Source organism: Eublepharis macularius, chromosome 9 (genome assembly GCF_028583425.1).
Source record: "Eublepharis macularius isolate TG4126 chromosome 9, MPM_Emac_v1.0, whole genome shotgun sequence".
Lineage (NCBI taxonomy): Eukaryota > Metazoa > Chordata > Lepidosauria > Squamata > Eublepharidae > Eublepharis > Eublepharis macularius.
This window is the reverse complement of record NC_072798.1, coordinates 1,794,507-1,811,880: the sequence shown is the minus strand read 5'-3', so window position 1 is coordinate 1,811,880 and position 17,374 is coordinate 1,794,507. Positions and strand designations below refer to the sequence as shown.

The 17,374-nt window shown below is 51.0% G+C and overlaps 1 protein-coding gene across 1 annotated transcript; it reads right to left on the bottom strand.

Moving 5' to 3' along the window:
• Positions 1 to 2,225: 2,225 nt before the first annotated feature.
• On the bottom strand, positions 2,226 to 17,311 carry LOC129335736 (acrosin-like). Its single transcript, XM_054988528.1, has 6 exons — positions 17,094 to 17,311; positions 13,712 to 13,977; positions 12,925 to 13,073; positions 11,558 to 11,734; positions 2,730 to 2,815; positions 2,226 to 2,616 (listed from the first exon to the last, which is right to left on the bottom strand). Exons 1-6 carry the CDS (start codon positions 17,309 to 17,311, stop codon positions 2,226 to 2,228), a joined length of 1,287 nt encoding a protein of 428 aa, XP_054844503.1.
• Between the last annotated feature and the right edge of the window lie 63 nt (positions 17,312 to 17,374).

The window sequence follows — 17,374 nt, the reverse complement described above, 5'->3', positions numbered from 1 at the left end:
TCGCTTCACCTTCCAGAAACTGACCATCCACGGCCACGTTCCTGGCGTTGCATCTGTGCCCCCTATGATACGTGCCAAACCACCGTGGCTGGGGGCCAAGGGGCGTCTTCCACAAACTCCACTGCAATAAGACACAGATTGGCAGCCGTCAGTAAGCGCAGTTTAGCGCAGAATGGTTGAAGGCTCTGTGTGATGTACAATGATCCTTCAGAGCCGGCCCTGGACTTTCCCCCCTCCCACTTGCTCCAAACGTCCCTTGCAATGGACAGTCTCTGCTAAAGGAGCCAAGCTGGAGACGCTTCGGGTCCTTCTGCCTATGGGCTAAAGCAGGGAAGGGTTGAAAAGCAAATATGGAAAAGCAAGGATTCCAGTTCAGCCAGCAGAAGGAAGTCGGCCAGCGAGGAAGAAGAAGCTGTGCTCCAGCAACGGGAAGGAAAGATGAACTCCGTGGAAGAAAGGGACAAGTACGAGAAGGGCTGTTTTCAGAAAAAGTGCCTAACTCTGCCCTGTTCCTGGCACTACTTCTGTGAAGGAATTAAAGCATTTTTAGGATCAAGGTATTAAAATGGAGGGGGTTGTCACATCATCCTTTCTTTTACAAGCCAAATCTCATAGTGGCAACGTCTTTTTATCCAGTTGACATCCGATTCCTGTCCATATTTCTGTGTTTCTTTCCAGGCTGCCCGTTTCTGAGCCTTGGTTCTGGATCCTTGGCTGGATTGTTGCCCTGCTAACAGGATAGCTGCTCAAACAGACAACAGGGGAGGGCTTCAGGACAGGATGGCGGAACTGCAGGGAAAAAGCTTCTTTGCTATTTAGTCATTTAACAAAATTTACGTGCCACCTTTCTGCCCTCGTAAGGGCCACTAAGCTGGCTAACAAGTTAAAACATAAAATATAAAATAAAATGACTAACATCAATCCAATATAATGACTAAAATCAATCAAAAATATAAAATATAATGACTAAAACCAATCAAAACCACAACAACACATATTTTTATTGTTTTATGTCGTATCAATTATCTTTAATGTGTTTTAAACCGTTGTAATCTGCCCTGAGCCCACTTTGTGGGGAGGGTGGAATAAAAATCTAAAGGAAATAAAATAAATGAATAAATCATTCAGTCAAACCAGAGCTAGAAAGAGGCAAAGGTTTGTTTGTTTGTTTGTTTGTTTGTTTGTGTCATTTATAGTCCACCTTTCTCACTGAGACTCAAGGTGGATTACATAGCAATAGTACACATTACATAGTAATATGGCCCCCTCCCCTAGGTTGGGCTCCAGGGGCCCCCTAGGTTGGGCTCCCCATGGCCCCCCTCCCCTAGGTTGGGCTCCAGGGGCCTCCTAGGTTGGGCTCCCCATGGCCCCCCTCCCCTAGGTTGGGCTCCCCATGGCCCCCCTCCCCTAGGTTGGGCTCCAGGGGCCTCCTAGGTTGGGCTCCCCATGGCCCCCCTCCCCTAGGTTGGGCTCCAGGGGCCCCCTAGGTTGGGCTCCCCATGGCCCCCCTCCCCTAGGTTGGGCTCCAGGGGCCTCCTAGGTTGGGCTCCCCATGGCCCCCCTCCCCTAGGTTGGGCTCCAGGGGCCCCCTAGGTTGGGCTCCCCATGGCCCCCCTCCCCTAGGTTGGGCTCCAGGGGCCTCCTAGGTTGGGCTCCCCATGGCCCCCCTCCCCTAGGTTGGGCTCCAGGGGCCTCCTAGGTTGGGCTCCCCATGGCCCCCCTCCCCTAGGTTGGGCTCCCCATGGCCCCCCCCCTCCCCTAGGTTGGGCTCCAGGGGACCTGGCAACCCAGTGCATTGCAGTAGTCCAGTCTAGATGTAAGCAGGGTGGCTGGATCTTTTCTGCCCAGCAAAGGCCGTAGCTGGCTTAAAGCTGGTCAAAAGCACTCCTGGCCACGCCTGCCACCCGTTTATCCAGCAGGAGGCCTGGCTCCCAATTACAGAGCTCGTTCTTCAAGGGGAGTGTCACCCCATCCAGAATGGGAGACACCTTAAATCCTGGGGCAGACCTGCTCACCAGTATCACTTCCGTCTTGTCGGGATTAAGCTTCAGCTTGCCAGCCTGCATCCCCTCCAAAGCACCCAGTTTCAAGGCTTCGGAGACCGCCCTCCCTCAAAGAGGCATTAACCACCTCTTAGACCCAGTCAGCCAACCAGTAGCCCAGAAGCACAAGGGTCATGCAAGCAGGGGGCAGACCTCAGCCCCCCAAGGATCCTGTCCACATCCTCAGACTGAATACACCGAAAAGTATCCCAAACACCGGGACAAGACAGCATCCTGGCACCCTCTGACCCCTGTCGCTGTTAAAGCAGAGTCCAAGTCGGAAAGGCTGCCAGTGACTTTATCTACAAAATGCTGAGCAAAACGGTCACAGGGGGCCACCGAGCAGTCCTCCTCCTCCTGCAGGCCAGACCTCAACCGGCCTCGGCCCACCCAGAAAAGCTCCACCGGCCTACACTGTGCAAAGGCAACGGAGGTGGGAAAGTGTTGCTTCTTTGCTGCCGCCGCCACCACCTTGGAGTAAAACGAGCTTTTGCCCCGAGCCTTCCTCTGCTGTCCCTCTAGCTGTCTCCCCCACAGACCCTCAGTAAGGCAGAGGGCTACCTGGGCTCGGTCCCTTGGGAGGGGGTGCCTGGGAGCAACTGGGTCATTTCCACATCCCAGAGGTCAACCAGGCCATTGACAGGAGCACCTGTTGGAGCAGCAGCAGCACTGGACAGCAACCCTGACCCGTCACCCCTGGTCCCAGTGGGGCGCCTGAGACTTTTCCCTGCACCCGTTGCTGCAGCTTTCAGGCGGATGTTCACTGCTGGAAGCTGAAAACCAAGATGCAGAATGGAGCGTCCTCTTACCGCTTGCCCCATTCGAGATCTTGCAAGCGGTTTAAAACAAACAAACAAACAACTGCAAAGAAACCCAATGGACTCGGCTGAAATATCTAAGTCAAGAACTTCCTCAAACTTCCTCCGGGACCAGCCTCTGCTGTGCTAGTCTGAGAGAAGAGGCTTTCATCTTGGCATGCTGAAAGTCCCAGGCTCAATCCCGGCATCTCCACTTAAACCAGTCAGGGAGCAGGAGTTGTGCAAGTCCTGCATCTGGGACCCTGGACAGCCACTGCCCGTCGGAGTAGACGAGACTGATCTGGATGGACCCAGGGTCTGAGAAGGCAGCTTCATGTATTCATATGGCCTAGACCTTCGTTGTCACTTACTCGCAGTCATCGTGCGCAGTAGAAATGTGCTGGGAAATGGCAAAAATCAGAATTGGGAGGGGCACCTCCTGGATCCATAACCTCATATTCCTCATGACTCCAAATCTTGCTTTCACTACCACCCTCCTGTCATGTACATGACATCATAAAATGCATGACCTCACACGGAACACCCTGCTTCGCCAATGTTCTCTTTTCTTTGGAATGAGCAAGTGTGAAGAATGCCTGACTGACCCCAAATAATAATCACTCTCTCTGAGTCTTTTCTTGGAGATGTTGCATGGCGGAAAACAGCAGAAGGAATGTCTTGGTCATACATGTAGGAGCTTTGGGTGATCTAGGAAGGTGGACTCTGTCTACCCAGGCCTCCACACATCTTTACCTAGCGCAAAACTCACGGAATGAGGGCTTCTTCCTGGCGCGATTTCTGATGTCATCACGCCACGTGGCACGATGAGGTCAGAAATCGCTCCTGGAAGATGTCCTCGTTCTGTGAGTTTTGCGCTAGGTAAAGACATGTGGAAACAGCAGGTTAAACTCTCATTATCCATGTTATCATAGTGGTTAAATTGCTGAGCTGTGAATCAGCACTCTGCTGGTTCGACTTCCACTCCTGCCATGGGCTCTGCAAGAGTGGTATATAAGCACACTGTTGTTGTTGTTGTTGTTGTTGTTGTTGTTGTTGTTATGTTGAACATGGAAACTGTATGTCCCCTCTTCTCCACAGAAAGAAGGCTTTTGGAGGAAAAGTTAACCCCGGCTTTTTCATGAGGGCAGCTTCGCTGAGCAGTTTCAGACTGTGGAAGAGCCCCAGTGGTCACTAAGTTCAATTAAAAGAAAAAAATTATTCTGGAGCAAAAAGGATAAAGACCTTGGGCTTCTCAATGAGCAGATTAGGGGATAAGCCATACACATTCTTCTAAAGGCAATACACAAAAGGAAAGCTTAAGGTCAATTCTGTTATTCCCAAAGTTGCTAGTGCCTGCTCTCAGTGCCGCCGGAGTCTCTCTCTGGGATCTTAATTTTCTTGGATCAAAGGTACAGTTGGGGATGGGACTGAACTACCCCCCTGGACACAAGGAAGAGCAGGTTCGGTGGTAAGAAGAATTCGGTGGAAGAAGGCTCTCGCATTTTATAATCCGTCCATGAGTTCAAGCCACACAAGAGGACAGGCAGTTCTTTCCTGCTGTTGAGCTTCTCCACTGTAAAGAGGGCTGTTATAAACATCTCTCTCAAAAAAGTCATCGATTAGTGTGGACATTTTTATACTGGGTCCCCATGTCGTCTGTTGCACCATTTATTGTATGTGCCCCCTCCCTTTTTACTGCATGATTTTACTCAATCATGGTGCATCGTGCCTTAGACCCCTTTTCATTCGTTGTTTTCCCTGTCCTGTTTTCCTCCTGCACTGTTTATTGGAAGTCTTTGCTGTCAAAGAATTGCCTTGAGTCTCAGAGCCAAGCTACAAGTGACGCCTGACACAGGTTGGACACTTGTCAGCTTCCCTCAAGTTTTGATGGGAAATGTAGGCGCCCTGGTCTTGCAGCTGTAATGGAGAGCTGAGCTGTAAAACCAGGACGCCTACATTTCCCATCAAAACTTGAGGGAAGCTGACAAGTGTCCAACCTGTGTCAGGCGTCACTTGTAGCTTGGCTCTCAGTGAGAAAGGCTGGCCATAGATTGATAGTGAGGGTGAGAATCTGTACTGTGCTGTGCTCCCGTGGGTTCCAAGTCGCACGCACAGCCACTGAAAAGGACGTGGGACTGTCCTGCCAGGATACACTTTGACTCCTCCCAGAGGCCTTGGCAAAACAGGCTCTCCTCCCGTACTAGACCGTCTCCTGCCTGTCGTATCTTCTCCGTTGCACGCAGTCGATGAGCCGCCCAGGGCAGACCACAGAATCAAAGAGCTGGAAGGAGCCTTACAGACTAACCTCCTGCAACAATCACTCGTGACTGACAACCTGCCGTATAAGAAAATATTCTCTATGTTACGGAGGAGCAAGTTTTGGGTCCAGTAGCACCTTCAAGAACAAGTAGATTTCCAGGGATTGAACTTCCAAGAGTCAGAGCTTTGCTGGGCCTGGATCTTGCTCTTCTGCTAGAGACCAAGACGTTCATGGATTGCCTCACTGGCCGGCATTCCAAGGCATTTCGGGAGTCCCCAGATTCCCGTTTCCAGAGCAGAAGCCTAAGGCAAGTCTGGCCATTGCCAGAGACGGCCTGCTGGGCTAACTAGACCGTGGGATGAGTTCAGGAGGCAGCGGCTGATACCCGTTCCTTTGGGAGGTCACTCCCTTCATTGCGTCCTTGAAGCTCCACCTGGGTTCTGCCAACGGAGCATGTAATTATTATCCCCATGACAGGCACCCTGGAAGGTGGGGGGGGGGGCGGGCTGAGAGAGCTCTGAGAGAGCTGTGACTGGCTCAAGGTCACCCAGCTGGCTTCACGTGGAGGAGTGGGGAATCAAACCTGGCTCTCCAGATTACAGTCCTGCCGCTCTTAACCGCTACACCAAACTGGCATGCCACGGTAAGGAATGCTGAAGTGCTAGTCCTTCTGGACACATGGGAAAGAAGCACTGGGGGAATTCTACCAGGGCTTCAGCAACTTCCCACCCACCATCAGCTTGACCGCGAATCAATCCACAGAGGAAGTACCACTGCCCAAATACACAAAGGGTGCTTAAAAACCACCTTGTATAGGAAACCTACTGATCAGAAAACATATCTTCACATCTCCCATCACCATCCTAAACACATCAAATACATCCACTCTCTACAGCACATCTATTATGACTGGAGGGGGGGGCTTCTCCCTCCCTCCCTCCCTCCCTGGCCTTTGGTTTCCCCAGTGGATCTACACCATGGAAAACCGAAACAGGCTTGACTGTTTGGGAAACTGGTGAGCCCCTGTGTGTGTGCAGAGTTCTAGCAAATGACTGAGCAGAAGGCTTGTGGGTGAGGCTTGGACACAGCTTGACTTAACCCAAGAAGGGTCTTTATTGTGCTCCAATAGAAGAAAGGGCTGAGAGCCCACTGCGTTTGGGAGGTTACCATGCATTAGAGTTTGCAGCTAATAAAGGCGGGGGGAGGCAAAAGTCTAATATCTAACTATCCTTTGGGGATTATCAAACAGGGCTGAGACATCTCCCGCAGGGGTGGGTGTTTGTCACTTGGGAGAAAGAGGCAACCCCTCCCCTGCCACCTGCCTTTCTCCATCCCAGTGAACCACACAAACCAGATTGCAGAGAAGATGCTCTTTCCCAGAGGGGTGGAGGGTTAGGATCCCATTACCCCAGAAGGAGCGGGGGATACCCCACTCCCAGCCTCTGTCCCCCCTCTCAGCTGCCTGGTCAGGGGAAAGACATATGGGAACAGGGCCTGCAAGCCCCATAGCATGCTCCCACATGCTCCAAAGCACTTCCACGTCACACTGGGAATGACGTCATTCCAGGCGCAACATGGAAGCGATGGGTTGCAAGCAGGGCCGATTTGATAAAAAATCCTCTTGGATTTCCCTCCCTTACAACCAGTCTCCCCCAGACTCTGTGGTCAGCTAGCCCCTTGTCACGTCTGCTGCGTCTCCCCTGCCTTTAGTTTTATGATGGCTCCAGAAGGCTGGAACAACATACCTTTATCCATCCCAGGATGTCCGTTTATAAGAGAGACCCCCAAGGAGGTGTCAGGTAGAACAAATGGTGTCCTGCAGGGATGGGTTTATTGTTCCTTCCCTGCTGAAATGAGACGTTGTCCCGGGCTGGTTTTGAAAAGGGGAATCACAGGCCAGCTTGATACTAGATATAGGCCCTCATCATGACAGCATCTCTTCCAGTCCTTCTGACAGAGATTCTCAGCGGCAGGATCTACAATAGATCTTTTTGGAATTGCAATCTCCACCTGATGCAGTAAGGAAACCGATCGAGAAAGCCAGAATGATACCAAGGGACGGGGCTTTTTTTCAGGGGGAACGCGGGGGAACAGAGTTCCGGAACCTCTTGAAAATGGTCACATGGCCGGTGGCCCCGCCCCCTGATCTCCAGACAGAGGGGAGTTTAGACTGCCCTCTGGAGGGCAATCTCAACTCCCCTCTGTCTGGAGATCAGGGGGCGGGGCCACCGGCCATGTGACCATTTTCTCCGAGGGCAACCCACTGAGTTCCACCACCTCTTTTCCCAGAAAAAAAGCCCTGCCAAGGGATAACCTGCTACACAAAGGCCCGAACAAAACAACAATAGAACATCTCCGGTGGTCACCTACAGCGCATCATCAAAGACTTGCAACCCATGCTGGATGATGATATTTGTCATGTCTGTGTACAGCCCTGCCATGACTGTTTGGTTGTTATGTCACTGATGCCACAGTATATTGAACGTTCATTGCTAACCTGATGTATTCTCTCCTTAGCCATGTTTTTTTCCATATTGCAACTGTTATTTCTCCAGGCCCTCTAGCGAGGATGGGCCTCTCATGTTATCTCACAGAGGTATGCATCTCTGAGCTAGAGGCGACCTTGGAGACTCCAGGCGCCTGCTTTTGCTACTCTGTCCAGACGCTGGGAACCTATGATTGTGTACTCACTGTTTAGCCATAACTATAAAGGGTTCTCACAGCACCCGTGTAACCTTGCACACCAAAATCCTGACAGTTGTTTGGGAGTGGGAAAATCAAGTATAACGATGCTTATCTGCTTTGCCTTGTCACTTCTACCAAGCTCCGTGATGGAGTTCAGACCTGAACTGTAAAGATCCTAATAAAAGCTTTTCTCCTGGAACCGATGTGTGTTCACTGGAGAGGGGCTGAGGGATCCACCTGCCAGGGACTGACAATATTCTTCTCTCACAAGCATTGGGAGGCAAACCTTTGCTTGCCCACAGACATGCCCCTAACCTTCAACAACTCCTCACTCATAATAATGTACTTCCCCGCACTGACACAGACTTTGGGACCAGAGCCTGCAACCAACCGAGATGCCAGCTCTGTCTCCATATTTATTCTGTCAGCACAGTCACCAGACCTAACAACACCCGTTATACCATCTCAGGTTCATTCAATTGTTCGTCTTCCAATGTTACATGTGCTGTCAAGGGTCAGCAAGGCCCCTCCACTCTCTACATTGGACAAGCAGGTCCGTCTCTACGCAAAAGAATAAATGGACATAAATCTGATATTAGAAATATTAATCATCCAGGACATTCCATTGCTGACCTAAAAGTGGCTGCCCTCAAACCAAGATGTTTCAAGGGGAGGGGACAGTGTGAGGCTGCTGAAGTGGATTCATTCACAAATTCAGAACAATGGACTCCCGGGATGGGTGGTGGGGGGAGCTGAACAGATTCTTATCTCGCTACAAATGCTAATTTCTGCTCTAATCAAGCTGCATTGTCCCTTTCCATCCTGGTGCCCTCCTTTGTAACATCCCCCCTCCCCCGTCCCAGCTTTGATTCAGATATAAAGGCTCCATTCCTCCCTGTATCTGATGAAGGGAGCTTTGACTCTAAAGCTTATCTCTGGAATTCTTCTTGGCAGGGCTGAGGTAGGGCCAGCCCCTGCCTCGAGCGCTGAGGCACCGAAGGGGGCACCAGAGGGGGCGCCAGAGGCGGGGGCACGTGTCACAGAGCTGGCGGGGGCAGCGCTGGCACCTGAGCGGGAGGGATGGGAAATCACCGGTGCATCGCCCCAGATGCCTGCCAAGCCTGGCCTGCAGCTGCTGCAGCCTGCCAGCCCTCCCGCCCCGCGCTGCCACTGCCACCAACACACGCCGCCAGCTGGGCGCAGCAGCTATAGGCCAGCTGCAGCAGGCGTCCGGGATGGCGTGCGGAACAACAGAGCGGGAGGGCTGGGAGGACACACGTGCACCTCCCCAGCCACCTGCCGTGCCCGACTAGGAGCACGGGCAGCCTCCACGCACCATCCAAGCCGCCCACCGCACCAATGGGGCCAGCTTGCTGTGTGATGTCACATGCAGTGACATCATCACGCAGTCCGGGGCGCACGCACACTCTCTGTGCGCACACGTAGGGGCGGCAACGGACCTGATGCTGCCTCCAGCCTCGGGCACCAGAAACCCTGGCGCGGCCCCTGCTTGTTGGTCTCTAAGGTGCTACTGTAGCTGTGTGGGGAGACAAGTGTATTTTTAAAAAATCAGGCGTACTCAGTACATGAAGGGCACGCATATTCACAATAACTTATGCACAGGAATAGTCTCTCCTGGGCATAAAGAATGGTCTGAAGGGAAATTTTATGGGGAGGAAATTATTGCAGAAACTGGATCCCAACGTTCTTGTAAATGAAATAATGGTTTGTGTGGAGCAATTTCTATGATGGACATTGGCAAGAAAAGCGTGCAGTTGAGATCTCACGTCCTGCTGCTTTTAAATTTCTTCTCAGGGGAGGCTGAAGCTGCACGATCCCGCCTGGTGAGTTATGATGGAGAAGGGCGAAGGGAAGGCAGGGAAGCAGCATTCGGAGAAAGCCCCATGCAGAGCAGCATGCTGCAGGGGTGGCGATTTCTGTCTCTCGTTCTGTGCCTCTGATTCCACGTGCAGGAAGCTAAAAGGGGCGGTGCAACTGAACAAACTGGAGTCTGCTGCAACACGGAAACTTTTCCTTGCATTTGGCTTGTTAACTGCAGTTAGCACTAACTCCGTTTCAAAATCCCGGTTTAACATCCACCACTAAACCTCAGTTTTCTGGGCAGCCTGCTTTTGCATGTCACATACACCTACTAGGGAGTTTTCCATGCTGCTAAACATGCCATGCAAATTAGTTATGTTTTGTTTCAGAAAGGTTTCATTTCTCTGCTCGGCTTTATGCTTTCTCCCCCACACTCCCACCAGATTTTCTGCTACCATTTTGGATCGCTTTTCCTCTGAATGTCCTAACTGTTATTCATTATTGTACTCTGCTCAGTAAATGTCCTAGCTATTGATTATATTGCGTGTTCCCTTGCACTGTGAAATCTGCCTTGGATCTCAGTGTGAAAGGTGGACTATAAATAAATAAATAAATAAATAGCCAGTGTTCAGTGACCCTGTGATTTAGAAACCATGACTTCGCATGATGGCCGGATGTAGCCTGTATGTTTCTCTATAGCTCGCTTGGTTTCAGAACATTATCCACAGGCCGACCCTCTCGAAAACTAAGCTGGGCTAGAGTGGCACCCTGAGCGCTTCTGATATCATGCAGTTTTTAATGTGTAATACGCCGGACAAGCCGTGTGGGAGGGAGCCAATTTATTGCTGAAGTGCATTACAAGAAGTTCTCATAGAACAGCAAGCACTGGGCACCCATGGAAACAAGGGGTCTCGCAACCCATACATTTGTGCACATAAACAAGATCTAAATATTGCAGACATGTCTTGGGGCCTTTCTGGGGTCTTCCCACACCAATCAGGCCCAGCATGGCAGAGTCTTCAAGTGTAGATAGAAATTAAAAGCATGGCACGAGTTCATTTTCTACCATACCCCTCCAGCATTCTTCATCTCTTGCCAAAACGCCATATTACTTGCTTGTTTGTTTTGCAAGATAACTGCCGTACTATGGGAAAACATGGAGGGGTATATCTGGCAGAGGCGGATGTGAACAGGTCTGGGATTCCGTGCATGGTAAGGAACGGGGGCTCAGGCCAAGGCTCACTTGGCCTGAGCTGTCATTTAAGGGCAGGGTGTAAAGCAAGTGGCTGGCGGTGGGGTTAGGGCCAAGACGGGGCTATCACTATGGGGACTGACGTTATTCTGGCAGGCCCTTACCCTACTGGGCGCCAGGTGTTGGCATACTGAATGCTTGACCCATATTGTGGGCGTTTAGGCCAGGTCCACTTCTGGGGCTGCCACAGGGGCGGTGCTGTGGTTCGAACTGGGGGCCGAGTTCTGGGGGGCCAGGCCTGCCCCCCCTGCCAATTCTGCGGCCCAAAGACAGCCCCCTGTGGCAGAGGTGGGGGCCGAGTTTTGGGGGGCCAGGACTGTCCTGCCTGCCAGTTCTGCTGCCCATAGACAGACCCCTGTGGCAGAGGTGGGGGGCGAGTTTTGGGGGGCCATGTTGGCTTCTGCCAATAGGGAGGGGCCTGTGTCACCGGGGGTCGGGGACGAGACCAGGGGTTAACCCACCCCTGGTTCCAGTTGTTAGCAGTCTGGGGAGTTGCTGGTGCCCACGTTGGCTGGAAGGGTGGTCGCTGAGGCGGGGGAGTTGTCAGTGGCGCAAAAGTGGGCCTGGGTCCAGAGTTAACCCAGTTGTGAAATTGCTGAACGTTGTGCTGGGATATGGGCCGCTGCCAAGGTCTGCGTTGTGGTTTTGGAGTGGAAGTAGTAGTTTTGGGGGGCCGAGTGAATGATCCTGGGGGGTGAACAGAATTCAAATATGGCTCCCTGGTCCTCCCTTTGATCCAGTCCAGGAAAAGGTGTGTGGCGGAGTAGACACCTGGTCTTCGTGCCTTGGCGCAGCCGGCCCCCCAGCTGGTGACTCCAACAACCCAGAAGCGCTCTGACCGTGCTTCCCTGCACATGAGGGGGCCGCCACTGTCGCCCTGAGGTGGGAAGGGAGAGATGGAGGTGTCAGGAGAAACAGGTAGCAAGTCAGGAAGCACAAGATTGAGAGAGCTAATCAGGGAGCAAGTGATGGTGAGATACAGGCAACCAGTCAGGGAAAAGGTATCATGAGGGGCCAGTTAACATGTCCCAAAATCAGCAGGGCTTGAGAGGACTGTCTATCCTGTCCAGAAGCTGGCATGTCAAGGAGAGAGGAACATGAAGGTCAGATACCATGCCAGCAAGGAGGAGACACGAGGAACAGCTGGTCTGTCAAAGCTGAAACGCACAAGACTTATTACACGTGAAGAGCACGTATTTGGTCCCACAAGCTTCCCTGGGAGTGGTAGTCTTACCCCTCCCTCCCCTCTCTAAGCTCCTGGAGGAAAACCAAGCCGAGTTGATTTTCTTACAGCTGCTCAACTGGAGAGATTCTCTCTTTTGAAAATCTACTCGGCTCGGTTTTCCTCCAGGAGCACAGAAATGGGGTGGGGGATGTAACAGGGCCCTGCCGGGAGAAGAAGAATGGGAGGGACTGGGTTTCTCTCTCACTCACAAAACACCTCGGCCTTTTTCCTGCCTCTTGTTACATCACTCCCCACCCCCACTCTCCTCCTAAGCTCCCAGAGGATTGTTGAAAGAGAGAAAGAGAGCGGGTAAGTGAGAGAGAAAGTCCCCCCAGCTGCAGTTGTCCCTGGCTGAGAATCACACGAGCGGCTGGTGTTTTGTTTTGTTTTTTAAAGACTACATTTCCCAGAGATCCTTGCAGGAGTCGACATGCACCTGTGGATCTTGTGTGGTTGCACCCTCAGAAAGCAGGAAGTGAGAAAGGCAGCTGGAGGAGAAAGCAATAAGGTTGGGTCCCCAGATCCTATGCTGTCCTGGGAGGCGAGGGAGGGACCCAGGTCTTCTCTCATGCTTGTGTGCAATTGCAGTGAGGTGCAATCGGCGGGCAACAAGACAAACCACTAGAAGATTGCCCACCACTGCCAGGCAACTCAAAAGCCAATTGAGGGACCGGCTCCTCTCGGGAAAGGGGATTTCTGAAGAACAGCAGGAGGTAAAAGAGGGAAGGGGCAGAAGGACATCAACCGCCTCTCCCCTTTGGGACTGCTCTTTGGCGCCTACTTTGGAACAGTGTCCCAAAGAGAAGGCTGTGCGAAGCCGCCCTGGACTGGGGCCCCCATACCTGGCAGCTGTCAATTCCTCCTTCCTCATATCCAGCGCACAGATTGTTGTAATGGATCTGTGTATTGTACCAGTCACTGCTGTTGCAGACGTCGAGGGGAATGAGGTTTACTTTGGCCTCCTGCATGACGTCTGCTGTCTGTGATGGCCCTGTGAGCAGAAAGACTCTGTTTGCATCTGACCCACAGCCAATGGGCACATTCCTCAAAGGGAGGCTACATCCTACTGCAAACCCAGGACTAAGAGGCTGGGCTCTGAGGCCCTCAGCTAGGAGGCAAAATCTGCCCGCATCTCCTCCGTCGCTGCTTCACATGCCCCAAGGCTGAGCCAACAGGCCCTGCTTTTATGAACCAAAGTGGAGATAGTGGTGAGCTGCGTGGTCAGCAAGTGGGTGGAACAAAGAAGCATTCTGGGTATTTGCTTCCCTTTTGGACAATTCTCTTTGCATGAAATACATTTGTGAGATGCACTCTGCCACCAAAAACCACCCCCCTCTCAGCTTGCGAAACAAGAGTCTCTTCCCCATCGGCTTGCCCTGTAGTCCTGGACTGGAAAATGACTCCACAGTTCCTGACCCTTCCCTCAAAGTAAAGAACGGTTGGCGGCCGCAGGGGAGGACTCATTTCTCAAAGGTCAGAGGAGATGCTGTGCGGGCAGCAGATCCCATGTTTGAGGGGACAGGGTTAGGCCTTAGAGCAGGCAGTGCTGCCTGAAATAGACCAATGCTCCGACTGCCCACGGCTAGCCACCCATGGACCCTGTGGACTCCTTCTTTGAGGAGCTCTCACTTGTCACATCGGTGACACCCCAGCCACTGACATAGCAGTGGGTCAGTGTTGAAATGTCCACATCACTGTCCGGCAGGCAGGCAGGCTGGGTGTAGTCAGTGCAGTTGACAGGTTCATTGAGTTCCATCAAGGCCACGTCATTGAGGCTCCTCCGCTGCTGGTACTGCTCGTGCTCCACCAGATTCTTGATGGTGCGCTCCAGCACATCAGGCCCAGGCTGAGAGAGCTGTGTAGCACCAATGACCAGCTTCCAGTGTTCCAGGAACCTTTAGCGGAGAAGGAGGCGAATTAGGTAGGTCCACCTTTCGAGAGTTCAGTGGCTATTGCTTTGGGAGGGTTGCCACTTAAACCCCATGAAAAGAACCGGGGAAGTGCAACACCCTTCAGGGATTTAGGCTTGACATATCCTACCAATGGGCTGTGTTTAGACAATGAGTGCTGGGGAAACACACAGTCCCTAGGGCTGTTGCCAAGGTTCCAGCTGGCCTCTGTCTCTCCCACTTGTCATTTCCATTGTTCGGAATGCAACTTTCCCCTCAGCAGGTGGTCTGTTGATTGTTTCCTTTCCCAAAGTGAGGAAGGAGGGATGGGGCAAGAACCGCAGCTCTGCCATCATTCCATGTGGGGGAGCTACTGCGTCCTGTCTGCTAAAGAACCCCCAAGATTCAAGCAAATTGAACGAAGGGGGTCCCTGAACAGGGTGCACCCAGCCATTGTACTTATAAAGAAAAAAGGGCTCTGCCCCACAAAGGAAGGCGAGAAGGAGAAGAAGTGAGCAGAACCTGCGGAGCCCTGCCTCTGTCTTATCTGGGCAAGGAGTGGCCTTCCCCGGGCGACTGCTTGGGAAATTTGGAGAATCAAAGAAAAACAAGATGCTGTCTGCTGAGGATGGTGTAAGCACCCAAAAAACTACATGTATTTTTCTGTGGGGAGTGTTTTTTGTAACACCTAAGAATCCAAGATTTGTGTAATCATTCTGGAAAATCACTTTTTGCTCAGCAATTTCAGAATGCACACCCTTATTTTCAACCAAGCATGGCTTAAAAGAATGCTCACCTAATTGCTGGACCCAAGGACATGTGGAACCAGAAAGCCATCCCCAAACCATACCAGGCCAAAAATGGTGGAAAGGAGACACAGTGAGCACAGTGGCGGCACCAGTCGCACACTGCTGTCACATGTGTCCGTCTCCTGCCTCTCTGCTCCAGTCCCTTCTGCCAACCTGGAAAATGGAAGTGGGCTACCAGGGTCCGGAATAACCATCAGATTGGAATAGATCCAGAGGGGTTAGCCATGTTAGCCTGTAATTACAAAACAGTAAAAAGTCCAGTAGCACCTTTAAGACTAACCAACTTTATTGTCGAAGGCTTTCACGGCTGGAGAACGATGGTTGTTATGGATTTTCTGGGCTGTATCGCCACGGTTTTGGCATTGTAGTTCCTGACGTTTCGCCAGCAGCTGTGGCTGGCATCTTCAGAGATGTAGCACCGAAAGACAGAGATCTCTCAGTGTCAAACTGTGGAGAAGATGTTAGCAGGTAATTTATATCCACTCAGGAAGGTGGGTTTGGGTTGCGTCATCCTGTAAGAGTTTCCCAGGGTGTGGAATGCTAATGGCGGGAGGCTTCACTGTATCCTGAGGAGGTTCTTTTGCATATGGATTGGTGCTGATGTGCTAATCTTATCTGCAGGGCTATTGTAAGATGTAGAGTATTTTGTTAGTCTGGTGTTTTTCAGGACTGGAAACCATGCTCTATTCATTCTTAAAGTCTCTTCTTTCCTATTGAAGTTGTGCTTATGCTTCCCTGTGCAATCTGACAAAGTAGTTGGAAGTGTTGTCCAGTATTTTGGTGTCCTGGAATAAGATACTGTGCCCTGTTTGCATTAGGCTATGTTCAGCCACTGCTGATTTTTCAGGTTGTCCAAGTCTGCAGTGTCTTTCATGTTCTTTTATTCTTGTCTGGATGCTACGCTTTGTGGTCCTGTGTAAACTTGTCCACAGCTGCAGGGTATACGGTATACTCCTGCAGAGGTGAGGGGGTCTCTGCTGTCTTTTGCTGATCGTAGCATCTGTTGTATTTTTCGGGTGGGTCTGAATACTGCTTGAAGGTTATGCTTTTTCATAAGCTTTCCCATCTGATCCGTGATTCCTTTGATATATGGCAAAAACACTTTTCCTGTAGAAGACTGTTTTTCCTTAGTTGTTTGATTTATCCTGGGTTTGATTGCTCTTTGGATTTCATTTCTGGAGTAGCCATTTGCTTGAAGTGCATGGTTTAGATGATTAATTTCCTCGTTGAGAAAGTGCGTATCCAGGATATGTATCACAGGAAAGAAGAGACTTTAACAACGAATAGAGCATGGTTTCCAGTCCTGAAAAACACCAGGCTAACAAAATACTCTACATCTTACAATAGCCCTGCAGATAAGATTAGCATATCAGCACTAATCCATATGCAAAAGAACCTCCTCAGGATACAGTGAAACATTAGCATTCCATTAGCATTCCACACTCTGGGAAACTCTTACAGGATGATGCAATCCAAAACCACCTTCCTGAGTAGATATAAATTACCTGCTAACATCTTCTCTACAGTTTGACACTGAGAGATCTCTATCTTTCGGTGCTACACCTCCAAAGATGCCAGTCACAGCTGCTGGCGAAACGTCAGGAACTACAATGCCAAGACCACAGCGATACAGCCCGGAAAATCCACAACAACTAACCAACTTTATTGTAGCATAAGCTTTCGAGAACCACAGCTCTCTTTTTCAGATGCATTGTCAGCTTTTGAGAATCACAGCTCTTTGTCAGATGCATTGTCAGCTTTTGAGAACCACAGCTTTCTTCATCAGATGCATCATCAGCTTTTGGGTACCACAGCTCTCTTCATCAGATGCGTCTGACGAAGAGAGCTGTGGTTCTTGAAAGCTTATGCTACCATAAAGTCGATTAGTCTTAAAGGTGCTACTGGACTCTTTACTATTCTGCATCAGACAGGAAGGCTTCCAAGATCTCCCATCTATTAGAAATACTTCATTAAGATGAGGAACATTTACTATACTTTCAAATAGCTTATGGTTTAGCTTGGACTGCACTTACAGAATCATGGAATTATAGCGTTGGAAGGGGCCTTCCAAACCATCTAGTCCAACCCCTGCTCAATGCAGGAACAGCCTAAAGCGTCCTCGACAAATCTTTGTCCAGCTGCTCCTTGAAGACTGCCAGTGAAGCGGAACCCACCACACCCCCAGGCAGCCAATTCCTCTGTCCAATTACTCTCTTAACATGAAATCCTTCCTGCCAAACACCCCTCAGCCCAAAGCAGAAGCATGAACACGGTTTGTATTGCACTGGCCCGTCTGCCCGGCCTTCCACTCACTTTTTTTGCAAGAAGCAGTGGGCTGCAGTGAGAACCCAGCGAGGGCTGATGAGGGAACCTCCGCACACATGCCTGTATCCATTGCGTGTTGGGATCTGGATGCTGACCATCCAAGGCCACGTTCCCGGCAGAGCATTTGTGCCTCCAATAACTCGTATTGACCCGCCATGGCTGGGGGCCAAAGGACGTCTTCCGCAAACTCCACTGCAGAAAGGCATAGATTATCAGTGGTCTACACGTGGAATTTAGGGCGGAATATGGTTAAGGGCTATACGTAATGT

Bases quoted from the DNA above. Each gene is read 5' to 3' on its own strand.
- LOC129335736 (XM_054988528.1), bottom strand. From the start codon at position 17,311: ATGCCTTTCTGCAGTGGAGTTTGCGGAAGACGTCCTTTGGCCCCCAGC. The intron at 11,735-12,924 runs GTATGGGGGCCC...TTCCCACCTCAG, and splicing joins GAGGAATTGACAGCTGCCAG to GGCGACAGTGGCGGCCCCCT. The intron at 2,816-11,557 runs GTTCACCCCCCA...CTTGGTTTTCAG, and splicing joins GGGAGCCATATTTGAATTCT to CTTCCAGCAGTGAACATCCG.